The 24214-nt window shown below is 39.1% G+C and overlaps 1 protein-coding gene across 2 annotated transcripts in view; it reads left to right on the top strand.

Annotated features, from left to right (window-relative positions):
- The first annotated feature begins 696 nt into the window (after window positions 1-696).
- The window catches only part of LOC144686755 (extended synaptotagmin-3-like), a 130505-nt gene continuing 106987 nt past the window's right edge, over window positions 697-24214 (top strand). For both annotated transcript variants that reach the window (XM_078552390.1, XM_078552389.1), the window contains exons 1-3: window positions 697-1385; window positions 16227-16268; window positions 19473-19607. In XM_078552390.1, the coding sequence (XP_078408516.1) occupies window positions 1020-1385; window positions 16227-16268; window positions 19473-19607 (543 nt within the window). In that variant the 5' untranslated portion in view covers window positions 697-1019. The remainder of the gene's footprint in view (window positions 1386-16226; window positions 16269-19472; window positions 19608-24214) is intronic.

The raw sequence follows: 24214 nt of genomic DNA, 5'->3' as shown, positions 1-24214 counted from the left end.
CAGATTAATTAACTTCCAAAACCCCACCTCAATAGAACGCTAAAGGCCAGATGCTTTCAAACCGTTGGGAGCTTTCATTTTCCATATTTTAATGATAGTTATTACAAACGGGAATGTGTGATGTTTTCCCTAGACAGGACATTACAATGAACCACATACATGTACGTGAAAAAAAACGAAATACTGTGGATGCTGGAAATCTGAAACAAAAACAAAAATTGCTGGAAAAACTCAGCAGGTGTTTCGAGTCCGTACGACTCTTCTTCAGAACTAAAGAGAAGTAGAAAAGTGGTGCAATTTCACCGCAGACCTTAGAGGTGTCAGCTGTGGCTAGAGGTGTCAGCTGTGGCTAGAGGTGTCAGCTGTGGCTCAGTTCATAGCACCCTGGCCTTTGAATCAGAAGGTTGTGGATTCATGTCCCACTCCCGGAAAAACCAAGAACTGTGAATGTACTTGAAAGAGTTACATATGATCTGTTGATAACTCGAAAGTGTTACCTATTGCGAATATAATACTTCATCGCAGACCTGCTGAGTTTTTCCAGCAAGTTTTGGTACAGGTATGTGAGTTTGTTATGTTTCAGGTTTCACATTTCATTGTTAAAATGAACAGTGAAGTGCATTTTAAATATCTACTCAACTAAAGATGCAAATGTTTTCTTTTCCAAGGCTGACACCAGGGGGAGGAGGCAGCAGTCACCGGTCAGAGGGGTGTGTCTCTCCCCTGTAGGCGGACGAGGTTTTCATTTGCGCAGCCATGAGAAGGTGGAGGGAGACGGGGAGGATTGAAACCGAGATTCCAACCAGAAATCCGTGATGTTCCAGGAGCCGGAGGGAGCGGAGGGTCAAGGGTAAGGCTGAGAAGGAGGTGCTGGGTGTGTGTGTTTGTGCCGAGGCGGTGCCGGAGGTGACGAGCTGGGTTGTTGATCGGAGAAGTTTCATCCCAAAGAAGAGGAAGGTGCGCCCGACATTAACCTGCTGGAGCCGAACCTGCCCATTCACTGCAGCCGCCGAGCAAACATGACAAGCGCCGCGGAGGTGAAGAAATTCCGACCGGGGGAGAGTATCTCGTTCTCCCAGCGGCGAGCGTCTGTATCCTCGGAGATACTTTGTAATGAGATGAGAGAGAGCTCAGCCGACCCTCTGGTCCCCGGCTTGATGGAATTGCTGACACAATTCGCCAAAGCCTTCAGCTACCTTTTCCCCGTCTACCTGACCGGTTATTTCGGATTGAGCCTCACCTGGATCATCTTCGGGCTCTTCATTTGGATCTGGTGGAAGAGGAACAGAGGATGGAAATTTGCGCGTTTGCAAGCAGCATTTCAATTGCTGGAAGATGAGAAGTTTGTGGTTACTAATGAGATTAAGCAAGATCTTCCCGCATGGGTGGGTATAATCATTGATAAAACCAGATTAAAATCAAATCAGGCGTTTAATGCAGTGGGTTAATATGCATACAGGTATCATTTTAGGAACCTGTTTGATTTATCTGCGCAGTTTTATAATCATCATTGTCATTTCAGATTTGTTGTTACTTGGCAACCAGATGGCAGCACGGGGTCCCTCGCTGGATCCTGCTTTCCCAATGGTGCTAGATTGAAACTTTTCACAGTTGCTTATTTAACTCGAGCAACTGCCCGCTTTAGAATTCCTCACTCCCTATCTGTACAATTTTACAATCTGTCCGGGCTCTTTAAATAATTCTGGGTCACATGCTGTTAAATAATTGCGCAACAGAGCTGAGTCGAAATGTTGCCTAAGTTAGACCGGTTTCTCAGGGTATAATTGAGAGATACCATTATTATTCCAGTTGTCAATGGGTTATGGAGACGTTCACAAAATAACATGGTAACAACCAGGTGGCACACTTATCTTGTGCACTAAAAACATTTTAGCGTGTTTTCGAAAGAAAGATCCAATAAAACAGACGTTAAATAAATCTAATATAATATACATGTGTGTGTGTATGTATATGTCTGTGTGTGTGTTTTTATATATATATATATACACATACACATGTGTATATTTTATAAATGTGTCTATTAAAAATGTGTATGTGTATATATATATATATATGTGTGTGCGTTTCTCCAAAAATGAAACTAAGTAGTCTTGTTATGCTTAAAATAATGTGAAATATGACAGACCATTGTAATAAATAACAGAAAAAGCTTCAAGTGTACAACAGATCAGTCAGTATCTGAAAGAGAATGCTTACTATTTCAAATGGTACCTTTTCATTGGAAACATAAGTTTATGATGTGCTGAGTTGGGACACAGTTGAAGAGTCCTGTTCTTTTTCTAAAATATTCCATGGTAACAATTGAAGATGGCTAGAGAGTTCTACCATGTCCTGGACAATATACCTTCCACAATGAACACTACTATGTCAGGTCATCTATCAGGTTGCTGTTTCAAATTGCCTGCTCTTTTGCCTACATAAAGCTGTGACTATACTTTAAAAGTAATTAAATTATTGCGAAGTGTTTTGGGATATCCTAAAAATGTGAAAGACAATATAAATACACTTTTTTCCCCCTCAAGTAGTACTATACTATACTATACTACTAATCCACATTTACCATGGAACAGGCCCATACAAGCAGAGATGCTTGTACTGATTATCAGTCTCTGACTGCCAGTGAGATTTACTGTATTATTTCAAAACAACTGATTAAATCATTATCTACTTTCAGTCATTGGGAGTTGAGAATAATTGGCACCTAAATAATTGGGCACCTAAATTGTTTTTGAAAATCCACTACACAATTTCTGCAGGATGCACAGCATGATTGAATGAAACTGTCTTATCTGGATCAGCTCATTATCAGAAGCAGTTCTAGCATTATGCAAAACTGGCACCAAGGAACTTAATCCTTGTTGCTGTTATGCATTCTTTGCAATTAATGAATAAGATTGCAAAAGCAGGTAACACATTCTAATGGTCAGGGCAGTTTAAATTACTGTGCAACATTATTTTTTAATGTTTAAATAGCTGGCATGACTGTTATGGCGATGATGGTGGTGTTACATGACAGGATAAGCTGTTAGCGAAAGACTTCAATTATACATCATTTGGGAGAAAAGTTAGTCATAAAATATTTTGGAGAAGAGTTTACAATCTCACGTTCACTGTACAATGTTGGAAGTGCTTGTTAGTATATTTTCAGTACTGGAAAGGTTGTCTTAATGGAGTATTAACTTCTAAGATTTTCCTTGTTTGATCAGTATTTGTTGTATAATTGAAGCATTAATTTTCTATCTGTGCCACTTTTTTGTATTTTTAAAATTCATCTGGAGCTTACTGTCTTTGTGAAGCATTCAGTTTCCAATACAGTACCAGCACATTGCACAGCTCAGTATTGCCTGAAGTTAGTATAATAATGATGTTGAACATTAATAGAGCTTGGGGATCAAAAGTGCACCCAACATGTGCACCACCTGATGCAAACTAGCACAGACACCATTTCATTGCCTCTTAAAAACTTGTACCTTTCTATGGCTCCTTTTAATGCAGTAAGTTGTCTCAAAACCCATCATAAAATAGGATGTGGGAAGAAAAACCACTGAGTAGATTTACAGGAGATGAACAAAGGGATATTTGAGGAGGTTTTTGAATGGGTGGAGAGAAATAGCAAGGTGCAGATTTGGAGGAGAGTTTCCAAGTGCATAATATCTGAAAGCAAGGAAAATTTGGAACTACTTTCATCGGATATGAGAGTATGTCAAATGCAAAATACTTCCTGCTGCTAACCCATAACTACTTATTTGGCAGATAACTTGTGAAAAACACCAAGATATAATTTCAGCTGAATTTATATTTTAAAACTGCATCTGCCGCAAAATGTAAAACAAAACATAGAATGTTTTAATTCCAGCACAGAAGAAGGCCATTTGCTCCGTGCAATAAGTTTTTTGCAGAAGTTAAGTGCACTAATAGATCACCCGCTGGTGGTTCTTCACTGCCATACTAAATCCTTTGCTGAGGTCAGATCTAGTAACATTTAGGCAAGGACATGATGCAGATGTTAGAATATCACAATGCTGGATGGGTGAATATCCTATCACTGTCATTAGTTCCAGTTCTAGTCATTGGAGCAATTGACAAAATAGAGCAAAAGATCCTCGATGAGTGTATATGCCTGCCTGTGTCTCTCTCTCTCTCTTTTTCTTTTCCCAGTACTTCCAAAATAAAACAAAAATTTGCATCTCAGAAACCTGAGTATTAGATACCGTGACTGTTTGCAAGCCTCTCTGAAGTATATACCCCAGCTTTGAAATCATGGCTAGCTCCCTGAATACAATTGAATAAGCAAATTAAACAAAAATGATGGCTAACTTAGAGTAGTGATGAGGCTTTAATCTAACTGATTCAATTGCCATCTTAAATGACTAAACAAATTTACTGAGTTTTGTATTAACCAATGGAGTGAATTAGATTAGATGGCCAGAATTAGATTGCAGCCTTAATTTAATTATCTTGGATTTTGTTATAATTGTAGATACCAAATTTCTGGCTGGTTATGTCCCAAACTCTTGACCCTGTGTTGAAAGTTATACATTGTGAATTTGACAGAAGCATCTTCAGGGTTTTGATGCACAGTATTTTACAATTATTTAACATAATGAAAGAGGTTAACAGAATAGATTTAAAAATATTCTCCATTGTAATTAACTTTGACAAGATGTACTGCAATGAATTTGATGTACAAATTAGTCATGATCTGCCTGAATGATGGAACAGGCTTAAGGAATTGAATATTCTACTCCTGCTCCTACATAACATAGTAATTGAGGTGATGCAGTATTTAATATGTTTAAAATAATAATTAAATATGCTATCTAAACAACCTTTCCAGATGATCAGTCCTTTCAGTAATAGATGCGTATATAAGAATGTAAACAGCTACTAGTCAACATTTACTCTGCCAGTGCTTTTTGCATGTTTAATTGATGTAGCCCTATAGACTAAATATTATACTACTCGTTAATTTAGCAGAGTTTTTTTTTAAAAACCTTCAGAAAAGGGACAGTGGTAGCATGGATAAAATATTGGCTGAATGATAGGTGTGAATGAGTAGTGGCGAATGGTTTTTTTGGACTGGAAGAAGGTGTACAGGGATTTGGTACTAAGACTTTTTTTTGATATATGTTAATGATTTGACTTCAATGTTCAGGGCACAATTTCAAAATTTGCAGAAAAACTTGGTAGCATTGTGAACTGTGAGGAGAATTGATATTGACTTCAAGAGGACATAGGCTGATACAATGGGCGGACATTTGGCAAATTAAATTTAATACAGAGAAGTGGAAAGTGGTACATTTTAGTAGGAAGAATGGGGAGAGCTAATGTTAAAGAAAGGGTACAATTCTAAAGCGGGTGCACGAGCAGAGTGGCCTGGGGTAATGTGCACAAATCATTTGAAGGTGGCAGGATGGGTTGAGAAAGTGGTTAAAAGGACTTTATAAGTAAAGGCATAGAGCAGAAAAGCAGGAAAGTTATGATAAACCTTCATAATAGACTGGTTTGGACTCCACTGAGTTATTGGGCAGAATCTTGCCCTTGTCGGGCAGGCTCAGCGGGGGCGGTCGTGAAGTCAACCACTGCCGGCGATCAAGGCTGGAAGGCGATTTCACACTAGCAGGCCAGTTAAGGCCTGCCTGGTGTGAAACATGAGTAGCAGTGCTCAGCGGTACCTGTGCGGAGGAGGGAGACCGGGGGGAGGGCCAGGGTGAGTGCGAGCTTCGCACATGCAAGTACGCACTTCAGAATCCCCGAGGCACAGAGCTGCCTCAGGGAGATGAAGAGTTTTTTTTTAATAAATTAAAAATGTTATAAAACATGTCCCCTCATGTGACTCTGTCACATGAGCAGGGACATGCTATTAATTAAACTTCAAAATTTTTATTTGCTTTAGGAAATCTCATCTCGCCCATGGATGAGGTTTCCTAAAAAGTGCAAAGACCGCTTGGCCTTTTCACCTACCCGCCAACCGTAAGGTTGGACAGGCAGCAAAAAATGTCAGCCATTTGTCTTTTTAATGGCCTTAACAGCCTTTTAATTGTTGGCAGGCATGCTGCTGATTCCCGCGTGCGCCCACTGACTGAAATATCATGCGACTGCGCGTTGACGTCGGGAGGCTCGTCCGACGTCAACATGTGCCATTTTACGCTCGAGCAGATCGGGCGTGTGCCCACCGAGCTAAAAATTTTGCCCATTGTGTACAATTCTGGGCACTGCACTTTAGGAAGGGTGTGAAGGAATTAGATAGGGTGCAGAAAACATTTGCAAGAGGGGATAAGGAAGTTCAGTTCTGTGGATAGATTGGAAAAGCTCTGGTTCTTCTGTTTAGAAAAGAAAGGTTGAGAGGAGATTTGATAGAAGTATTCAAAATCACGAATGGTCATGCAGAGTAGATAGAGAGAAACTGTTCCCATTGGCAGAAGAGTCAAGAATTGGAAGACACCAATTTAAGGTGAATGGCAAAAGAACCAACACTGACATGAGGAGAAACATTTTTACCAGCAAGTGACTTAGATCTGGAGGGAGCTGGAGTGACTCAACGGGTAGTTCTTCTAACTCTGAGCCACAAGGCTCTGGGTCCAAGTCCCACTCTAGGACTTGTTGGCCACAAAAAAACACAGCCACTGGTGCAGGCAAGTAAACATATATCGGCGCCAGTCCTCAGCCTGGATAAATGTGGGGAGGGTTAGTGGCAGGGAGGGCATCTGGCTGTAAAACCACCTGCCAAATCCAAAAGTAATGGTAGGTGTTAAGGAATGATTAACCAGCATTGTAGTGACCCCATGTGATGTGTGAAAAACCGAAAGAGAAAGGAAAGGAATGATTAGGGTCTGGAATGCGTTGCCTGGGAATGTGGGTGGAGGCAGATTCAATCATGGCTTTCAAAGAGGAATTGAATGAGCACCTGAAAAGAGAAAATTTGCAGCACTGGAGGGAAAGGGGAGACAAGCGGGACTGGCTGAGTTGCTCTTGTAGAGAGCTGGCGCAGACACATTGGACTGAATGACCTCCTCCTATACTGTTACCACGCTTTGATTCTATGTGTAACTTCATTGGATATTTTGATTTGAATTGCTCACTTTTAGTAGTAATACATGGTTAATTGATTGCCATGGGCTGTTCCTCTCTAAAGTGCAGAGAATAACTGCAGACAAAGATTAATTAAAATAAAAAGCAAAATAAATGCAATTGCAAAAAGCTGAAACAAAGCACAAAACGCTGGAAACAGGTCAGTTTTAGCATCTGATGAGAGAATAAGCAAGTCTTATTTCATTAAGCCTTTTTTTATCTGAACTCGTCAGTTAATAATTATTTATTTTGAGTTCTGTCAAACAGAGGTTTTAATATCATTTTGATTGCAGAAAATAGAGTTGCCAATTTATAACATCTTTGCTAGATGGATGAAATATTAAGTTGCTTGTATCACTGATATTTCAAAATAGTCGGAAACTTCCTGTGTAATTGACAAACTATGTTTAAAAATCTTAGTAAAATTAAGGGAAATGTAAGTATACCTTCGAAGTTATGTTTACTGCAGGAGTTACTCTATATTCCATTAGCCAGAAGAGCAATTGGGTTAGTTTAACAAGTTTTGCCCACAAGAAGTGAGCCTTAATTTTTAAGATTCAGTGTATGTTGAGATCAGAATTATCTTGGACATATTATGAAGTATAATAGTTTGTGAATTACTGTAAAATGTATTGCTTTGCACTGAATACTGTTCATATACCTGTTCTGTGTTAAATTAAACTGTTGCTATATAACTTGAGGCTTAATCTGATAGTTTATCACACTGTTCTGAAGATAAAAAGAATCATGTGGTGCATTCGGTGAATTGGCGCATTGTAGCAAAGGTTCTTCATACAATTTTGATCATTTAATTGGGTTCTAACCATTTGAACATGTATACAACAGCATAAAGAAAAACAGGATAAATGTGGCCTACAGGGGAAAGTTTGCTCATGTCATGGAACACCGCAAAAGTTGTTTTCTTTTCTCATTTTGCACTTTGCCATAAAATATATGTGCTGTAGTTAAAGATTATATGGAAGCAATAATTAGTAATGTGAAAAGTTTATAGCTGAGCATATATTTGTACCCTACTGTGTTAAGTCCCTTACATGGTCTGTTATTTCAAAAAGGAGAATTTACTCTTAGACTGAGCTAATTCTTAAATCTTCAATTTTTTTTGGATTAATAACAATTAGACAAGAGACCATTTTACATTTATAACTTTTAGTTGGATAAGAACCTAAATGAAACCTCCAATCAAAAATATGAATGAGACATCAAACTTTATGTACAACACGTGTTTTGATTATTTTTTTAAATAATTTTATTAATGGGGTAATAAGCAGGTGAGAAGTAATTTCTAAATTGACCGTTTTTTTAAACTGGAAGAGCAAAGCAACTGAATAGATCACCAGTTGTGCTTTCAGATTTCGATGGGATAACAAGAATTCCCAAGGGAACTGCAGGTTAATGAATTCTCAGCTCAACGTAATTATATTCTGGAAAATATCAGCATGACAATACAATTCCATTATTTTCATGTCTTTTTGTGGTAAATTCTATAGTTTGGAAGAAATTCAATTGAGGATGTTTTCAAATGTTGAGTAAAGGCCTGAGAACCCTTTGATTATATCAATGTCCTGTTCTGTGGTCTCTGTAGTGAAGGGCACAAGCAGTGTCTTCTCTCCTTCCTGAGTGTACAACCCTTCCTCTTTGTAAAACAGATTCTTGTATCATAAAATCTGTTAAGTGCATTGACTGTTCCATCAGGACCTCCTTCTTAGCGCTATTGTGATGTTATAATTCTTTTGCTTCAATGTGTGACTGGCAAGGGTTGCAAGCATTTAGGATTGTCTCAGCCAGGCAAGTATGAGTGGGTTGCCAATGCCTCATTAAAGAACCAAATCAAGGTCACCTAGTCCAGGAACAAATGGGTATGTTGCACACCTCTGAAACAAAGTAGACATATTTCTCTTAAATGAACTTTTGAAGACCTTTTTTTTGTTTGGAATACAGAAATGGTGTTTCCATATTTAAGTTTTTTTTAAAGTTTATCAGGAAGTCCCATTTTATAAATATATTGTTCAGATTTGTTCAGTCTTTGTTCCATTCATTAAATCTGTGAAGCCTCTGAGCAGTTTCACAGCAGTGAAGGAGGGAGCTGAGAGACAGAATACAGTCTCAACAAATCACACAGCATTTCACTAAGTTCGTAATTTTAAAAAGCACAAAATATTCTTAACTGTTTAAGATAAGTCATGACCGAGAATGTAAGGCACCGGGTTTTGCCATTTATCTAGATGTGAGGAAATATTTTAATAATCAAGGCTACTTAGAGAGGATGTTGAATGATTTGTGTTCAGGCGAATAGTCTCACCAGCCAAGTGATGTCAGTTTTGGTCCGTCTGTGATGCCAGCAGCCGCCCAAAAGTAAGTTTGGGGAGGGGACTTAGCAGGATAAAGTTTGGGGAGGTGGGTGGTGATCATATCTCATGTGGAGTAAGGGAAATATTCCTGTTCTTTCTGGCTCCATGGGGATGAGTTTTTTTTTAATAAACATAAATGTAAGTGGTTATAATTTGACTGGGGGTCATTGAAGAATTCTGAGTGGGGCAAGCCCAACCTCTGCCTCACTTATTGGTGACCAATTTCTCATAGATCCTTTAATAGACATTAGGCCCCTAATTTGCATATTTAAGTGTGCCCATGAATTTGATGATGGGACCAACGCCTTTCTAGATTGGGTACAGGCTATCCCACTGCTAAATTAAGATGTCCCAAAAAAAGGCACAATAAATTTTCTGTTAATATCTAATGTCACACTGGGGGCATAAACAGAATAATTGGTCAAGTAGCTGAACATTCATTTCTGTCCTTCTGAATAGAACCTACATATTTCACTCTTGTCCATCGTAGGCTTTCTCTAAACTTACTATAACATGCCGTAACTCAAGTATCATTGATCTGATTGGCAGTTTTCAATAGTATTTACCTTTTAACTCTGATAAAGTTTTGTATGTTTTGACCATGCTAAAATGCATTCTAGAGGCTATCTTTTATTCAAAGTTTGCACATTGAGCATTTCTCTTAGATTTAATACTCAGCCTTCAGTAACATTTCTATGATTTCTCAGGTTATTCAAATGGCATACATCTATACTCAACCCCAATCACTTGCACAAGTTTCTAAAGTGGAAAAGTAAGCATGTTTGAAAGTCTGTCTCTGGGTACTGATATCTATCAGAAATTTCTTCTCTTTTCTACCAAGCATATTGTTTGGTGCATAATGCAGTAGTCCTTTAGTGAAGTGGAATTTACTTGCATGTAAGCAGATGTATTCAAAATCTACTGAAATGCATGGTCTGGTGGAAAGAAGGAACAAGTGAACTTTGAATGGATTAACTTTGTTGTCCAACTTAGTGCAAGCTTCAATATACAAGTTCTGGACATTGCAAGAAGGAACATGGTTGGTACAAGCTGTTTAATTTGTAGCCATATGTTTTTTTATTTTAATTATGAAATTTAATTAATCAGAAATATAATTTGAGCATATGATTCACATTTATGTTATCTATACCTTGCTTAGATTGAATAATTTGAGTAGAGCATATAATATGAACAAAATCATTCAGTTCTGCATAGTACATCAAGTATCCTTGTACTTGTATTTACATCAGTGGCTTTAAATGATAGACTGTGGTTAACAGCCTATTACAATATTTTTAACATAGGCAACCATTTTTAAAAATGAATAAGCTATTATAAAAGTTGCATATTTCATAGTATCTTCACAAAAATATAGGGAATTGCACTTTTAAAAAATTTCTTGCAATCTTTAAAATTTTTAAATGTACATAAGTACCATAATTGTATCTTACTAATTTCCAATAATGACATACACTTGGTTTTCAGCAATATTTTTGGAACGAAACATTTCCTAATTTAATAGCTTCTATTACAAAGTAATGATTTATACATAATGTATAAATTAGCGGTTCCTACTTGACAATGTAACAGTATGTACCGTATGTCATTCACTGTTTCATTGTCATTTTGTGACAAGTTCAGCCATGAGTGAATTTGTAGCAAAGTAACAATGAAACTGTAATAAATTTAGGAGTGCAAGACAGGTTTCTTGTAAGAAACAGTAAACTCCTGGTGAGGCTACATGCTTGCTCCAAGACCAAGGCTAAAAAGCTCCGCCCCTAAGATTCCCCGCACTTGGGGCTGATTTGTCTATACAGTCACGTGGTCCCCATAACAGTAAGAAAAGGCTTAGCTTACAGTTACTGCAGAAACTATAAATTGAGATACCATTACATTGCCCCATGTCAGCTTTTAAAATTTTGTCTATTAAATTTGAATCTGCTGCTTGTACAAGATGGTGCACAAAGAAGAGAGTTTAGACTTGATATTGGCTATTTCTAGTTAATATTGCCCCTAAATTCCTTAGATTCCACTTTGCAGAAATGGTGTCAAAAGTTAAATGACTCCTATGCGGACCTTGCCAATATAACTTATGTCAAAGGTTTTCTGCAGTGCTCATTTGCCTAAATGAAAAAGTAAATCTGGGGCAAAATGTGTGCAGATGTAGGGGTAATTGTGACTGGGGCTTTGACTAAATTGCCTCACTTTCAGAGCCTTTTGCCTATGCTGTTTCTTTTCCACCTTCATGCAGAACTAGGTTATTCACATTGGAAAGACCATTCCTGTTAAGTTTCAGGTGCATGGAGACTAACAGAGCTTTGATTTAAGTGTAATTGCAGATTCCAATAAGAATTTTTTTTTTTTCAAATGCAAAGAATTGCTATCAAACTCCAGAAATTCCAATTAATGTTGATATCAGGTGACAAATAGGTCAAGATGTGCCTAAATTTAGGGGCATAAATCTATACCAATACAAGGCCTGGATTTTACAGTGAGTGGTGAAGTGACAGTTCTCGCTATTGACCTCCAAAGAAAGTTCCCCACAAAGAATTAGTGACCTTCTGTGGCATGGATTTCCACTTTCCCAACATTAGCTAAATCTGACACCAAGTCAAGGAGGTGTCAAGGTATCCGGCAGCATTGATTCCATTAGGCAGGGCAAGCTGCTAGTCACCTTGAAATATTCTTACAATAAACCAGGAAATAAAATGTGCTTATTTTATTATGCATTTTTATTTATGCCCATATCATTAAACTGCAAAGTTTAATGCTATGGGCATAGAATTGTGATTAAGATAAAAGCTGAAATATCAAACTTTATGAAAAGTTTAAAGTGTAAACCTTTAAAGTGTAAAAACTGATATTCTACAAATATAAAGTTAGTTTCTTAGTGTCATTGAGGCTGTTCAACTGTAAATTTGAACTTGGTACACCATTATAAACTCCTTAAACAATGTGTAACTTTTTCCATGGTTTTTACAATGAGGCAAGTTATTTTCAGTTCAGAAATTTCTAATTGTGGACTAGAGGGCTTCAACAGTGCTCCCTCTGGAGAAGTGTAGAATTACTGGCAGCATTTCTGGATTTTCACATTCAACTGCACATGTGTGAACTCCAGAAGTTTCAGAGGAGTAATGATGGCAAACACTGACAGCTTTGCAATCATTACAACCACAAAACCTGGACCATTATTCTGATAAATCCAGGAAACTCATGTGAGCTGGTATTTTGCATGGGGGTAGCACTATCTATGTAAGTGGCTGAGGGTTTCAGTAGACTTATCTTTAGAAGCAGCACAAATTTCCTCAAAGAAAAATACACCAATATCACTCTTGGACCATAGTTATGTCAAAACTTTCTAGGAAATTCCAGACCACTCGTTTTGCCCACAATTTTTTATGGGTATCAAGGACATACACTAGCTGATCACAACTCTTCTCTGCATTAGTTAGATATTTGTATTGGTTCCTAAAATATGGTCAGCCTGTTTTGCATAATTGCAGGAAAATAGATTAGGAAGGGATGAGGAAAGAAGTCATTGTTGTGATTATAATTGGCCAGTGACATGGGCCGAACCTTCCTCTGTGCTCGGGAAAGCCCAACCTGCACACTTTTTCAAGCTCGCAAACTGCACACTGACCCATGTGTGACTTCACACACCATTTTTGCCTTTTCACACCGGGATCAGGTTCACAGCATAGTTTGTGAGCCATGCAGGAGTACATGAGGTGTGTGGGTGAGCAGGTAGGCCGGTTAGAAGGCCTGCCTTGGTTTTTCAACATAGTATCGTATCTCCCAACAGTGTTTAAAGGCCCTAAACCTCACCTCCCTTACCCATTTCTCTCATGCCCCATCAGATTACCTATGCCACCTCCATGCCCCCTCCGATCAGCCGTGCCTCCTCTATGCCCTCAAGTATCCTTCATAGTGCACACTGGGTGAGTAGCAATGTGCAGTCCTCAGATTCCATGCAATATCAATGGGAAGAAATATATATTGCTTGGGAAAATAAATAAACCTTTCACCATTTAATAAAAGCCTCCATTTCATTGACACTGAAAGAAAAATGCATTCTGCCATGTGAAAAAAACCTTGTAATACATGAAATCCTATTAGCTTGTGTCAGCAAACCAGAAATCACATCAAAGGGACAAACTGTTATTACAACTTTTTGAAACTGTCATTCATTCTCCAATGAATGAAACATCTGGGGCAGGATTTTACACGTCGGCGAGTGGGGGCGGGGCCTGCTCACCGATGCGTTAAATGACGTGCGGTGACGTCGCGGGGGCGCTCCCGACGTCACCGCACCCCATTTAAATTTTCAGGTAGGCAGGGGCGCAGCAAAATCAGCTGTGCACCCGCCGACCTGTCAATGGCCAATTGAAGCCATTGACAGAGTCAATTAAGTAATTAAAGGATTAGACCGTCCAACCTTAAGGTTGGCGGGCAGGCCAGGAGTCCCGGCGGGAAGTAGAAAAAACATGAAACCTCATCCACAAGTGGGATGAGGTTTCATATAGGGTTTTAAAAATTTTAATAAAGTTTTTGTGAAAATATTGGACATGTCCCAACTTGTGACATTGTCACATGAGGGGACATATTTGGGAAATTTTACTTTTCTATTTTTAGGTTTTTTACATTTAGAGCCGATCTCCCTGAGGCTGCACTTAGCCTCAGGGAGATGAGTGCAATCTTTCGTGCGCATGCATGAAAGAGCGCACTCTCGAATTTGGGATCTTCCCCCCCGCCCGCACAGGAAGCGCATAGCGCTTCCGTGCGGACGTCGCGCTGGGCGGGCCTTAATTGGCCTGCCCACGTAAAATGGCGCCGCGCCCCCGATCGGGGATGCCGATCGGGAGCACGTCTGTGCGTGCCCACCCTTCAACTTTGCCCCTGATGGGGGGAAATTTCAACCCCTGGTGTGCTCATACCCATTAGCTCTTGAAACTCAGTCAAGCATTCAAAATGGCCACAGCTGTCCAAACAATACTCTCTGTGAAGGAAAGAACACAGGTTGCTAATTTCAATTTCAAAGCAAGAGTTCCTGTTAATATAAAGGAGCAGGTGGTTTGATTTTTTTTTTCCATGTGTAGACTTTTTTTTCAAGTGTTAAAGCCAGTTTTTTTTATCAGCTAGAGTCATTTAAATTAAAGTAGATAAGATGACAGCACAGGCTGTTGTAACATTTTTCACTGTATTTATGGCGCTTCCTTCATTGAAAAAGTACTGTAAATGCATGTGAACAAGTACAGAAGGCTGGTCAATGTTAGGGTGAACTTACCTTTAAAGGACAGATCTCTATGATGAATCATTGCATTGTAAACACACCTACATTGGAAATCACTACCTAATAGAGACACTTGAAATTGTGAAAACACTTTACACTGACGTTTCAGAATGTTACAAACTCCTTAGCCAGCTTTCCATATTTTTTGCGAACTCTCAAATCTTGGTGTGCTTTTAATGGGCTTTCAAAATCTTTCACCATCAGACAGAACTGGTGTGTGTGAGGAAATCCAATTTGCATTCTCCGTTTAAAATGACAAACCCGGTTTCAGCTGGGGTGGGGGTGTTTGTTTTGCACACTAGGTATTCCCAACCTGCAAAAAGGCCAGAAGAAAATGGGTCCAGGGTTGGGAATTCTGGGAAAAATCAGATTTCCTTAAAAAAAACTAAGTGTGGCTATTTGTACATTGAAATGTGCCTCCACATTCAGATGTAAAAGGCCTGCCTCGGTTCTCTGTAATTTCATCTCAGTTGTTTTATAAACTGTTAGGCCTTCTAGCCCTCACCTTTTACACCCCTCAACCCCCACCCATCCCCCATGGCCCCTCATGCCCTCCATATGAACTCATGTCCTCATAGCCTCCATGCCAGCTCAATGCCAACTCATGCTCCCTTGCCCAACCACCATGCTCTCTCATAGCCCCCATGGTACCTCCATAACCACTCACTCAATATTCACTATGGGCAGACCTCGGGAGCCATGTGAAGATGAAAAAATGTTTTAACAATCTAAACAGGTCTCACTTATACACACTTCATAATGAAAAACCTCCCACTCGTGAAATCCATTGAAATCTCCCCAGGTGATTGATCTCTCACAAAAAACAAACAAACTTCTATTCGGACCACATATCAAAAACAACTAATCGCTTAATAGCCTCTTTAAGCTGTCAATCAAATTGTTAATTCAGAACCTCCCATTGAGATAATTGTAGCATTTGAAAGTCAGCCAAGCATTCATAATGACAATGATAGCCTTTGGGGTTGTGGCAACAAAGAGCTCTATTAAAACTGCACAATTTCTTCCACATCCAAGTCCTGTCGGCTACTCTCTAAAGGTCTGCATCATCGGGAAGACTGCAAAAATCTGTCCCATAGTGTAGAAGGCAAGGACTATTGGATAGAAGGCAGGTATGCCTGGGGAATTTAATTTGGCCAAATATGAAGAAATTTTAAGCTACCTGGAGTGAGCAATAAATATGTCTTCAGGGCTATTCTAGCCAAAATTATCAATGTCATAGATATTAGTGATTAATAGAACCAGTCTTAGCCAGAGTCAGAATATGGATCGTTTGAGAAGGAGAAATTGAAGAGGATGAGTGGAGAAAAATTTGGGCACAAGTACACACAGGCTGGTCTTATTGCTGATGGAATATTACTAAAATATATTTCAAAGTTAATCGTACAATGGATTCTACCCATATTTCTCTGCAAGTTTCAACTATTCTATATTAACCTTTTTTTTTCTTACTTCAGGTTCAATTTCCAGATATAGAAAGAGTGGAATGGTTAAACAAGGTAAGGGGAAGAGAATTATATCTAAATTATTAGTACATGTTTTAAGTTCAAGGCTTAGGCTTGCCTTTCAGAAAATTGTTTACAATGCAGTGGAATTGTTGTCCATGTTAATCCTATTTAAGATCTGAATTCTGCAATGATATTTCACTGTGAAATGGTTTAGCTCTAATTTTAAGATTATGCTCCTTTTTTGTCTTGCCCATCAGAGGAAATAGTTTCTCAGTATAAATCTGATTGAATCCCTTTGTAATTTTAAACAGCTCAATTAAATATTCTCTCAACCTTTAAAGGGAATACAAGTCATGTTTATTAAACTGCATTGTTAATTTAACCTGCCAGCTTGGTATCATTCTGGTGACTCCATACTGTACTGTTCTCGAGGCCAGTGTACCTTCTTTCTGAGATAAAAGCCAAGGTTCAGTTGCCTTTTCAATTACATTTGTTAGTGCCTATGCAATAGTTTTTAGTGATTTGTGCACACAGACTCCTAAACCTCGTTACGTTCCCACAGCTCCTAGCTTATTCTCATTGAACATCCTAATCACCGCCTTAAATATTCATCCCCTCTACCACCAGTGCATTGTGACAGCATTGTGCATCTACAAGATGTACTGCAGCAACTTGGCAAGGCTCCTTTGACAGCACCTCCCAAACCCAGACCTCTACCGCCTAGAAGGACAAGGACAGTAGGTGCATGGGAACATTACCACTTCTAATTTGCATGCCCCCCCCCTTAAACCACCTTGACTTAGAAATATATTGCCCTTCTTTCATCATTGCTGGGTGTTGGAGCTCCATCTCTAACAGTACTGTTGGAATACCTTCACTGCACAGACTACAGCAGTTCAAGGGGGCAGCTCACCACCATCTTCTCGAGGCCATTTAGGGATGGGCAATAAATACAGGTCTTGCCAGCAATGCTCATGACCCATGAATCAATAATAAAAATTCTGAATTGTGTTTCTCGGATCGAAAGTCGATGGCCTCACGTTTCCCACATTGAACTCTGTCTGCCATAGTTTTGCCCACTTTATAGTTTGTCCAAACCCTTTTGAAACTAACTGTTCCCCTCTGCACAATGCTGTGTTTCTTAAATAATTTCATCCGCAAATTCGGATGCATACTTCTTTTCCTTCAGTTAAGCCATAGATATTTGTGGAAAAGCTGAGGATCTATTGCTGGTCCCTGGGGAACATCACTTGCCACAACTTGCCAATCAGAGCTTTTTTGTAATCTCTGCTCTCTTGTCACCTATCCCCCAACCAACTTCATCAAGTGTTAGATTATCAAGTCATTCCATAGATAGTTGTCTTATTTCCTGGCTTCCAGCATCAGATGAATTATTATAGAGCCAATTAGACCCTAACAATACCCATCTTGCCTCTTTTTCCCTGGGTTCCCAGGTAGATGGTTGCTATTTGGTCCTTAATGTGAAAGCCAGTTTATCAGCATTCCCTCAAATTGAAGCTTTGTTTGGTCTGACTGCCCTATCTAAATATTTAAACTTGGAAACTTCTGTTGCTTCCCCTACTAATTCCACCAGCAATTGTTTAAATATGTTAAATCAGTATCTTGGCTAAGTTAAATTACAGATTTAAATAAGAGCATGACAATGATTGTTTTGGTTTTTTAAATCAACTTTAATAAGGAGAATGACACTAAAAGCTTTCAACTTTATTGCTGCAACAGAACATTGGGAATATCAGCAAGTTAGCAACTATCAGTTAATAATATTCCAATTTCTGGCTACATGTCAAATGCGCTACTATAAGTGTTTAAATCTATTAAACCATTCAATTTTCCTATCAATAGCTGTTAAACTTGATGGGCTGCACCACTTGACTGCTCCATGTCCCTTTTTATGACTGACTCCTCTCCACATGTCTGTTTGATTTATGCATTGCATGTTATTGAGGCTGGTATCAAGTAATCTATATCTTGCTTTTTGGACTGTAGTCTCAGGGGCACTGCATTCCTAACACATACCTTAGGAACAGAGCCCCTCTTTTGTCAGCTTTCTCCACTCCTGTTCCTTACCTAGGACACTAGTCCCTTTGACCTATAAGTACCTCACCTATAATGCTCACATTGCTATAGTTCAGTTGCATGAGAACTTGAGTACCTTTAGGATTACTTTCTCCAGTAAGCCAACACTCTCAGTCTATGCTTCACTTCAGTAGCACTGTCACAATTTTGCTTCATAAACATTGAAATGTGCAAAACATTGGAAATTAGTCCTTCGCATTAAACATTTTTAAATAGAGATTCCTTCTGCTTGGTCCAGTGGTTCAGGTGGATGTTAAAGATTCCACAACACTATTTGAAGAAAAACAGTGAGTTTTCTAGTGTCCAAACTAACAATCCTTCCATAAACAATGCAACTAAAATAGAAGTTTCATCTTATTGATTTGTGGGATCCTGTTGCACACAGATTGCTGTTACTTTTGCTTAAAACATTCATTTCATTTCAAAATAATTACTTGTGTGTAAAGTTCTTCAATTTGTCAGAAGATGTTCTATGAATGGAATTCTTTTCTTTTTTCCATTACTTGCTCAATTAGGTCCAACTCAAGGTCTTGGGTATATACAAATAAGGTTCCTGTTACCCGCATGAGGTTCCCGCTTCAACATTAGCTTGACCTGAGGCAGCCTGAGCCATTGTGAGCTGCAGTCTTGAAAGACTTGCCCCACATTAAAGACCATTAGCACTCCAACCCAGATATCCCCCTGCCTGATCTCTTCCCCATCCCTTGGTCTCCATCTTCCTTCACTTTAGACCAGAGGGCTCTTCCAGCCACACAAGCTCCACGTTAATGAGATACCAGGCCAGATACCTGGGGCTTCTCGGACCTCCCTATTCTGCTGCCAGCAATGGATGCTTTTGAATTTCTAGGCTAAGAAAAGATGTGGCAGAAAGCCTATCTTTGTCATTCATGGGCATATCTCCTATATCCAAGTACTAGGCAGGAAGCTCCTGTGACTACATTTAATGTATTTTAAAGTAAGAATTAAGGAAGCATGGGTTTTCTGAGCACTTATGGATATAGAGATACTCATTATTGTTTAGTTGATAGATTTATTAGAAAAGCTAATTGTTTCAATATTGTAAGTCTTCACTGAATTAAACTTGGATGTTCGGAGCTTCACATTACATAGATATCATCTGTGTATATGCATTTCTAATATTATAATTTTTTGAACCAGATTGTTAAACAAGCCTGGCCATATTTTGGGATGTATTTGGAGAAATTCTTTAAAGACAACATTGAGCCTTCAATATGCGGATCAAATGTTTGCCTGAAAACCTTTGCCTTTGCAAAACTTAATTTTGGAGTAAAGGTAAGAATATTATCCTTCATGACTGATTTGATTTCCCGCGACATGACTAATCATAAAATAAAAACATTCAAACGCGTTACATTTCTGAAGAGTCTAATTAACAATAACATAGACCGTGGCTGCAATATTATTTTATATAATGTGAGTCCATGTCTTCATTCTGTCTATCTTTAGACTTTGCACTGGGTACATGCAATATACCTTGCTAAACTGCAGTTTGTATTAAGAAACTGTCAAGAGGTTAAGAATTAAAGCCAAATAAGATTGTTTAACTTTGGATTAATTATACTAATTTCTGCTGACTAATAAGCTTTTTGTCAAATTCACTGACCGTCCACGAGTGAAATTATAGCGAGAGCTCTTGTTAATGCAGCATGTTCAAATCCAAATGTTTCATTCAGCCTTTTACTGTAAATTTTAAGTTTTCCTGATGGCTTTTTAAAATTTATCTCGTGTTACTTGGCTAAATCTGTCTGGATCTGTTGAGGGTGGTGGTGACATTGACAGCCACTGAGAAAGTATTCCACCCGGTCCAGCAGCTAGCAGGTAATTTTGCTGCATGGATCAGCAAGAACCTGATGCAATGCTCCTCAGATACATCCTGGGAACCAACTGTTGTGTCACAATATTCGCTTGCCTAGCACCTGTTTTTCTGGTGCTGCGAGTACCATATGGCTCCAAAATGGCACCCGCGGCACATGCACAGTCTTCAAGTACAAGCTGTGCTGGGCATTTTGGTGAGGGTATTGCCATGCATGCAGTGAACATGTGCCAAAAGTATGCAGTGTAAGCAGATTGTGATGTTAAATTAGAATGTAATGCTGACCTGATCCTAGTGTCGCCATTCTAGAGCTGAAGCTGGCATGTTGCCTGTATCAGAAGTAATGGGCACAGACTAATTGCACATTTGCAATCCCTACGTGCATTTTTAGGAAGGTCCAATTTGCCCCTTGGACTATAGATACCATGGGATACATAAGCCCTGCTTATATGTTCTAATAGGCCCACCAGAGGCAGTTGTTGAGAATTTTTTATTTATTCATGGGATGCGTGTGTCACTGCCAAGACATGCATTAATTTCCCATCTCTAATTGTCCTTGAGAAGGTGGCGGTGAGCCACTTTCTGAACTGCTGCAGTCTATGTGATGTAGTGCTGTTAAGGAGGGAGTACCAAGATTTTGACCAAGTGACATTTGTTATGGCACAGCCGATGGTAAATGTTGAGTTGTTTAAATCCCAAAGGGAAGCTTGAAACAACTGCCGCAACTTGTTTTTCAGCTTGCAAAAATTTCTAGATGCACCAAGTCTTATAGGTTTTATAAAACTAAATTAAACATTTATCAATAAGAGAAATTTTTTTAAGTACATACATAGATCTACAAATTACTACAATGAAAACTTCTAAATACCCTAATCAATCTAACTCCCAGTTACACTTTCGTTAAGGCAACTGTAAGTCACATCGGGCTGAATTTTGCCCTCATCAGGTGGGCGCGATGGGTGGGCCCGGAAGCAGTCGCGAAACCAACCACTGCCCGTGATCGGGCCCCGACTGCAATTTCACGCTGGCTGAAATTTAGAACAGTACAAATAAAGATTTAAAAAATAAGGTGAACATGTCCCCTCATGTGACTCTGTCACATGAGCAGGGACATGCTATAAATGAGATTTAATAATTTTTATTTTATTTTTAATTCCTGTTGGAAACCTCATCCCACCCATGGTTGAGGTTTCATAAAAAATCCAAAGGTCGCTTCGCCTTTTCGCCCGCCCGCCAACCGAATGGTTGGACGGGTAGCGAAAAATCCAATTTAATTAATTAATGGCCTTAATAAGCCGCTTACTTGTCGGCGGGCGCGATGCTGCCTCTCACCTGCCCAATGTCATCGCTCGCTATTTTATTGTTTGGGTCGGGCACGTGCCCGCCCGACAAGAGAAAAATTCTGTCCATAGGTTTTAAAAGAACCAGCATGCCACCCTGAAACAAAACAAAAATAGCTGGAAAAACTCAGCAGGTCTGACAGCATCTGCGGAGAGGAATACAGTTAAAATTTCGAGTCCGTATGATGCTGCCCTGAACAAATTGAATTCAAAGTGAGTTTTCTTAACTTCAGTCCTTTGAAGACAGCAGCTTGAGGCATAGATGCTGAAGGTTTTTCATACGTGTAAGCTCTTAAAATGTCTACCCTTACACACAGCCTTCGTTCTTTTATACATATTTTCCCCTTTGAATGCATATTCCCATTGTTTCACTATGTCTTTGGACTTTATCTTCCTGATAATAAAAACCTCTCATAGCACTAAGTTTTACCAGTAATCTTTGGGGAAAAATAAATGCACTGTTTCTAAACTTCACATGGCTAGGTGACACATTTCACCCCTCCTTTGAAAACAATCCTGCCTGGTTTATTTAAAAATGCAAATGTCCTTTTACCTTACATTCTAAACTTCCCCCATGTTTGCATCAAAGCCTCAGACCACCTGCCTTTCATCCAATTAAGTCTCCTTTTTACACACACACACACACACCTCCCACTATTACTCTATTTTACAATAAATTCCAATAACATTGTGAGAATTATATCTTCCTGACAACAGTGAAGGAATGGCAATATAGTTCCAAGTCCTTATGGTATGTGACTTGGAAGGGAACTTGCAAACGGTCCTGGTTTCTATGCGCTTGCTGCCCTTGTTCTTCTAGGTGGTAGATGGCGGCTGCTGCTGCTGCTGCTCTTCCTCCATTCAAAGTTGTATGGTGTGACAAAACAAATAGAGGCCGATGTTGAGGAAAAATGCTTTCTGCTATGTTACGCTATTTATTTTCAAACAGTTCACCAACATTAGGACATACCAGCACACAAATTTTCAAGCACAAATTACATCCAGTATAAATCGAGTTTCCACGGTCCCTTTGCACTAGTTTGGAAACATCAAGATAGAATTTGGCCCTGCCCCCAACAGGCTACGTCTCCAGATTGAATTGATCACTATTGAGAATTACTGCTAATTGCACCCATGTGTGGATCTTTAATAAGGCTCTTATAATTAAGCTGTTATTTTTGGCCTCAAGGTTGCTAAAAAGCACATTTTAAAGCTTTTAAATATAACTTTTTAATTTACTAAGTAATTGACTACACCAATATAACCAGCAAATGTTTCTGTATAGTTTTTTTTTAAATGTTATCTTCAGTTAATTCAAATCTGTTTCTTCATGCTGTACTAAAACTCTGAATAAAAATGCATATTTTTATTTGGGGGGTGAAATTCAGCTGCATTAATCAAACTTCGCCAAGATAACACTCCTTTTAAATATATCAAGGAATATTTAAAATCAAAATTATTTTTAAAAATTACATTCTAAAGCACTGCCTGATTGATCTGAGTCATGGCAGATTTTATGTTCGGCAAGATGCAAGTGAGTTTGAGAAGCAACTTGTGGGGGAAAAAGATCACCTAAAAACTAGTGCAATTTTGGATAAATTTTCTGCCCAGATTTTCAATTGTATCTACTGTGGAAACTCCAGTCTCTTACTTATAATTAATTATAAATTAGCTTATATTCCTCCCTGTTCAAATTGTGCACTATTTTTGTTGAAACCACACAAATACTCCTTTAATTTTTTCCACTGGACTCCTAAAGCTATTTTACAACTATTTTAACTAAATATACTTAATAAATAGATTTAAATTCAAGTGGCAATGTAATTTGACTAACCAAAATCATAGTCTGAGATCCTGGGAAAAATTTCCCCCCCCACCATTGAGGGGGAAGTGCAGGAGCGGGCGTGGGCGGGCACGCCTCCAGTCGGGGGCATGCTGCCATTTTATGTAGGCGGGCCTTCATTGTGACCACCGCCAAGAAGCGTTATGCGTTCCCTGTGCGGTTGGGGGGATTCCCTCAGCCAGGAGTACGCTCTTTCACGCATGTGCGCGAAAGAGCATACTGATTGCAATAAAAGTGATAGAAGAATTTCCCTGACATGTCCCCTCATGTGACACTGTCACATGAGTTGGGACATGTCCATAACTTTAATAAAAATTTAAATACTCTCATGAAACCTCATCCTGTCTATGGATGAGGTTTCCTGCTTTTTCTGAAGCCCGCCAGGGCTGCTGGCCTGCCCGCCAACCTTAAGGTTGGACGGGCAGGTCCATTAATGATTTGAATTAGTTTCTCAATGGCCTCAATAGGCCGTTGACAGGTTGGTAGGCGCACAGCTGACTCAGCTGCGCCCCCGCCGACCTGAAAATGGAAATGATGCGGGGTGATGTCGGGAGTTCCGCCCAACGTCATCCTGCGTCATTTTACGCATCGGTGAGCGGGCCGCTCACCGACCGGAAAATCCTGCTCCCTAAGTTTCACTAAATTACTGTTTATAGTGTCAACTTAATACCTTGGTTTTGTAGCTGACTTTTCAAGGCAGGCTGAATAGTCAATTTGCCAGTTTCATTAAGTGTTTGCTGTTTTCTAAATCAATAATTTATGGTGAAATAACTAAAATGCAACGTAAATAATCATTTTTTTAAACTTCATTTTAATGATATTGCTTCTGATCGTGTTGCTTTGATGGCTAATTGCTAATTTACAGCAGGCTGATTCTATGCAT

Source organism: Cetorhinus maximus, chromosome 11, assembly GCF_964194155.1.
Source record: "Cetorhinus maximus chromosome 11, sCetMax3.hap1.1, whole genome shotgun sequence".
NCBI lineage: Eukaryota > Metazoa > Chordata > Chondrichthyes > Lamniformes > Cetorhinidae > Cetorhinus > Cetorhinus maximus.
The sequence above is the reverse complement of the archived record's forward strand: the minus strand, read 5'-3'. Positions and strand labels throughout refer to the sequence as shown.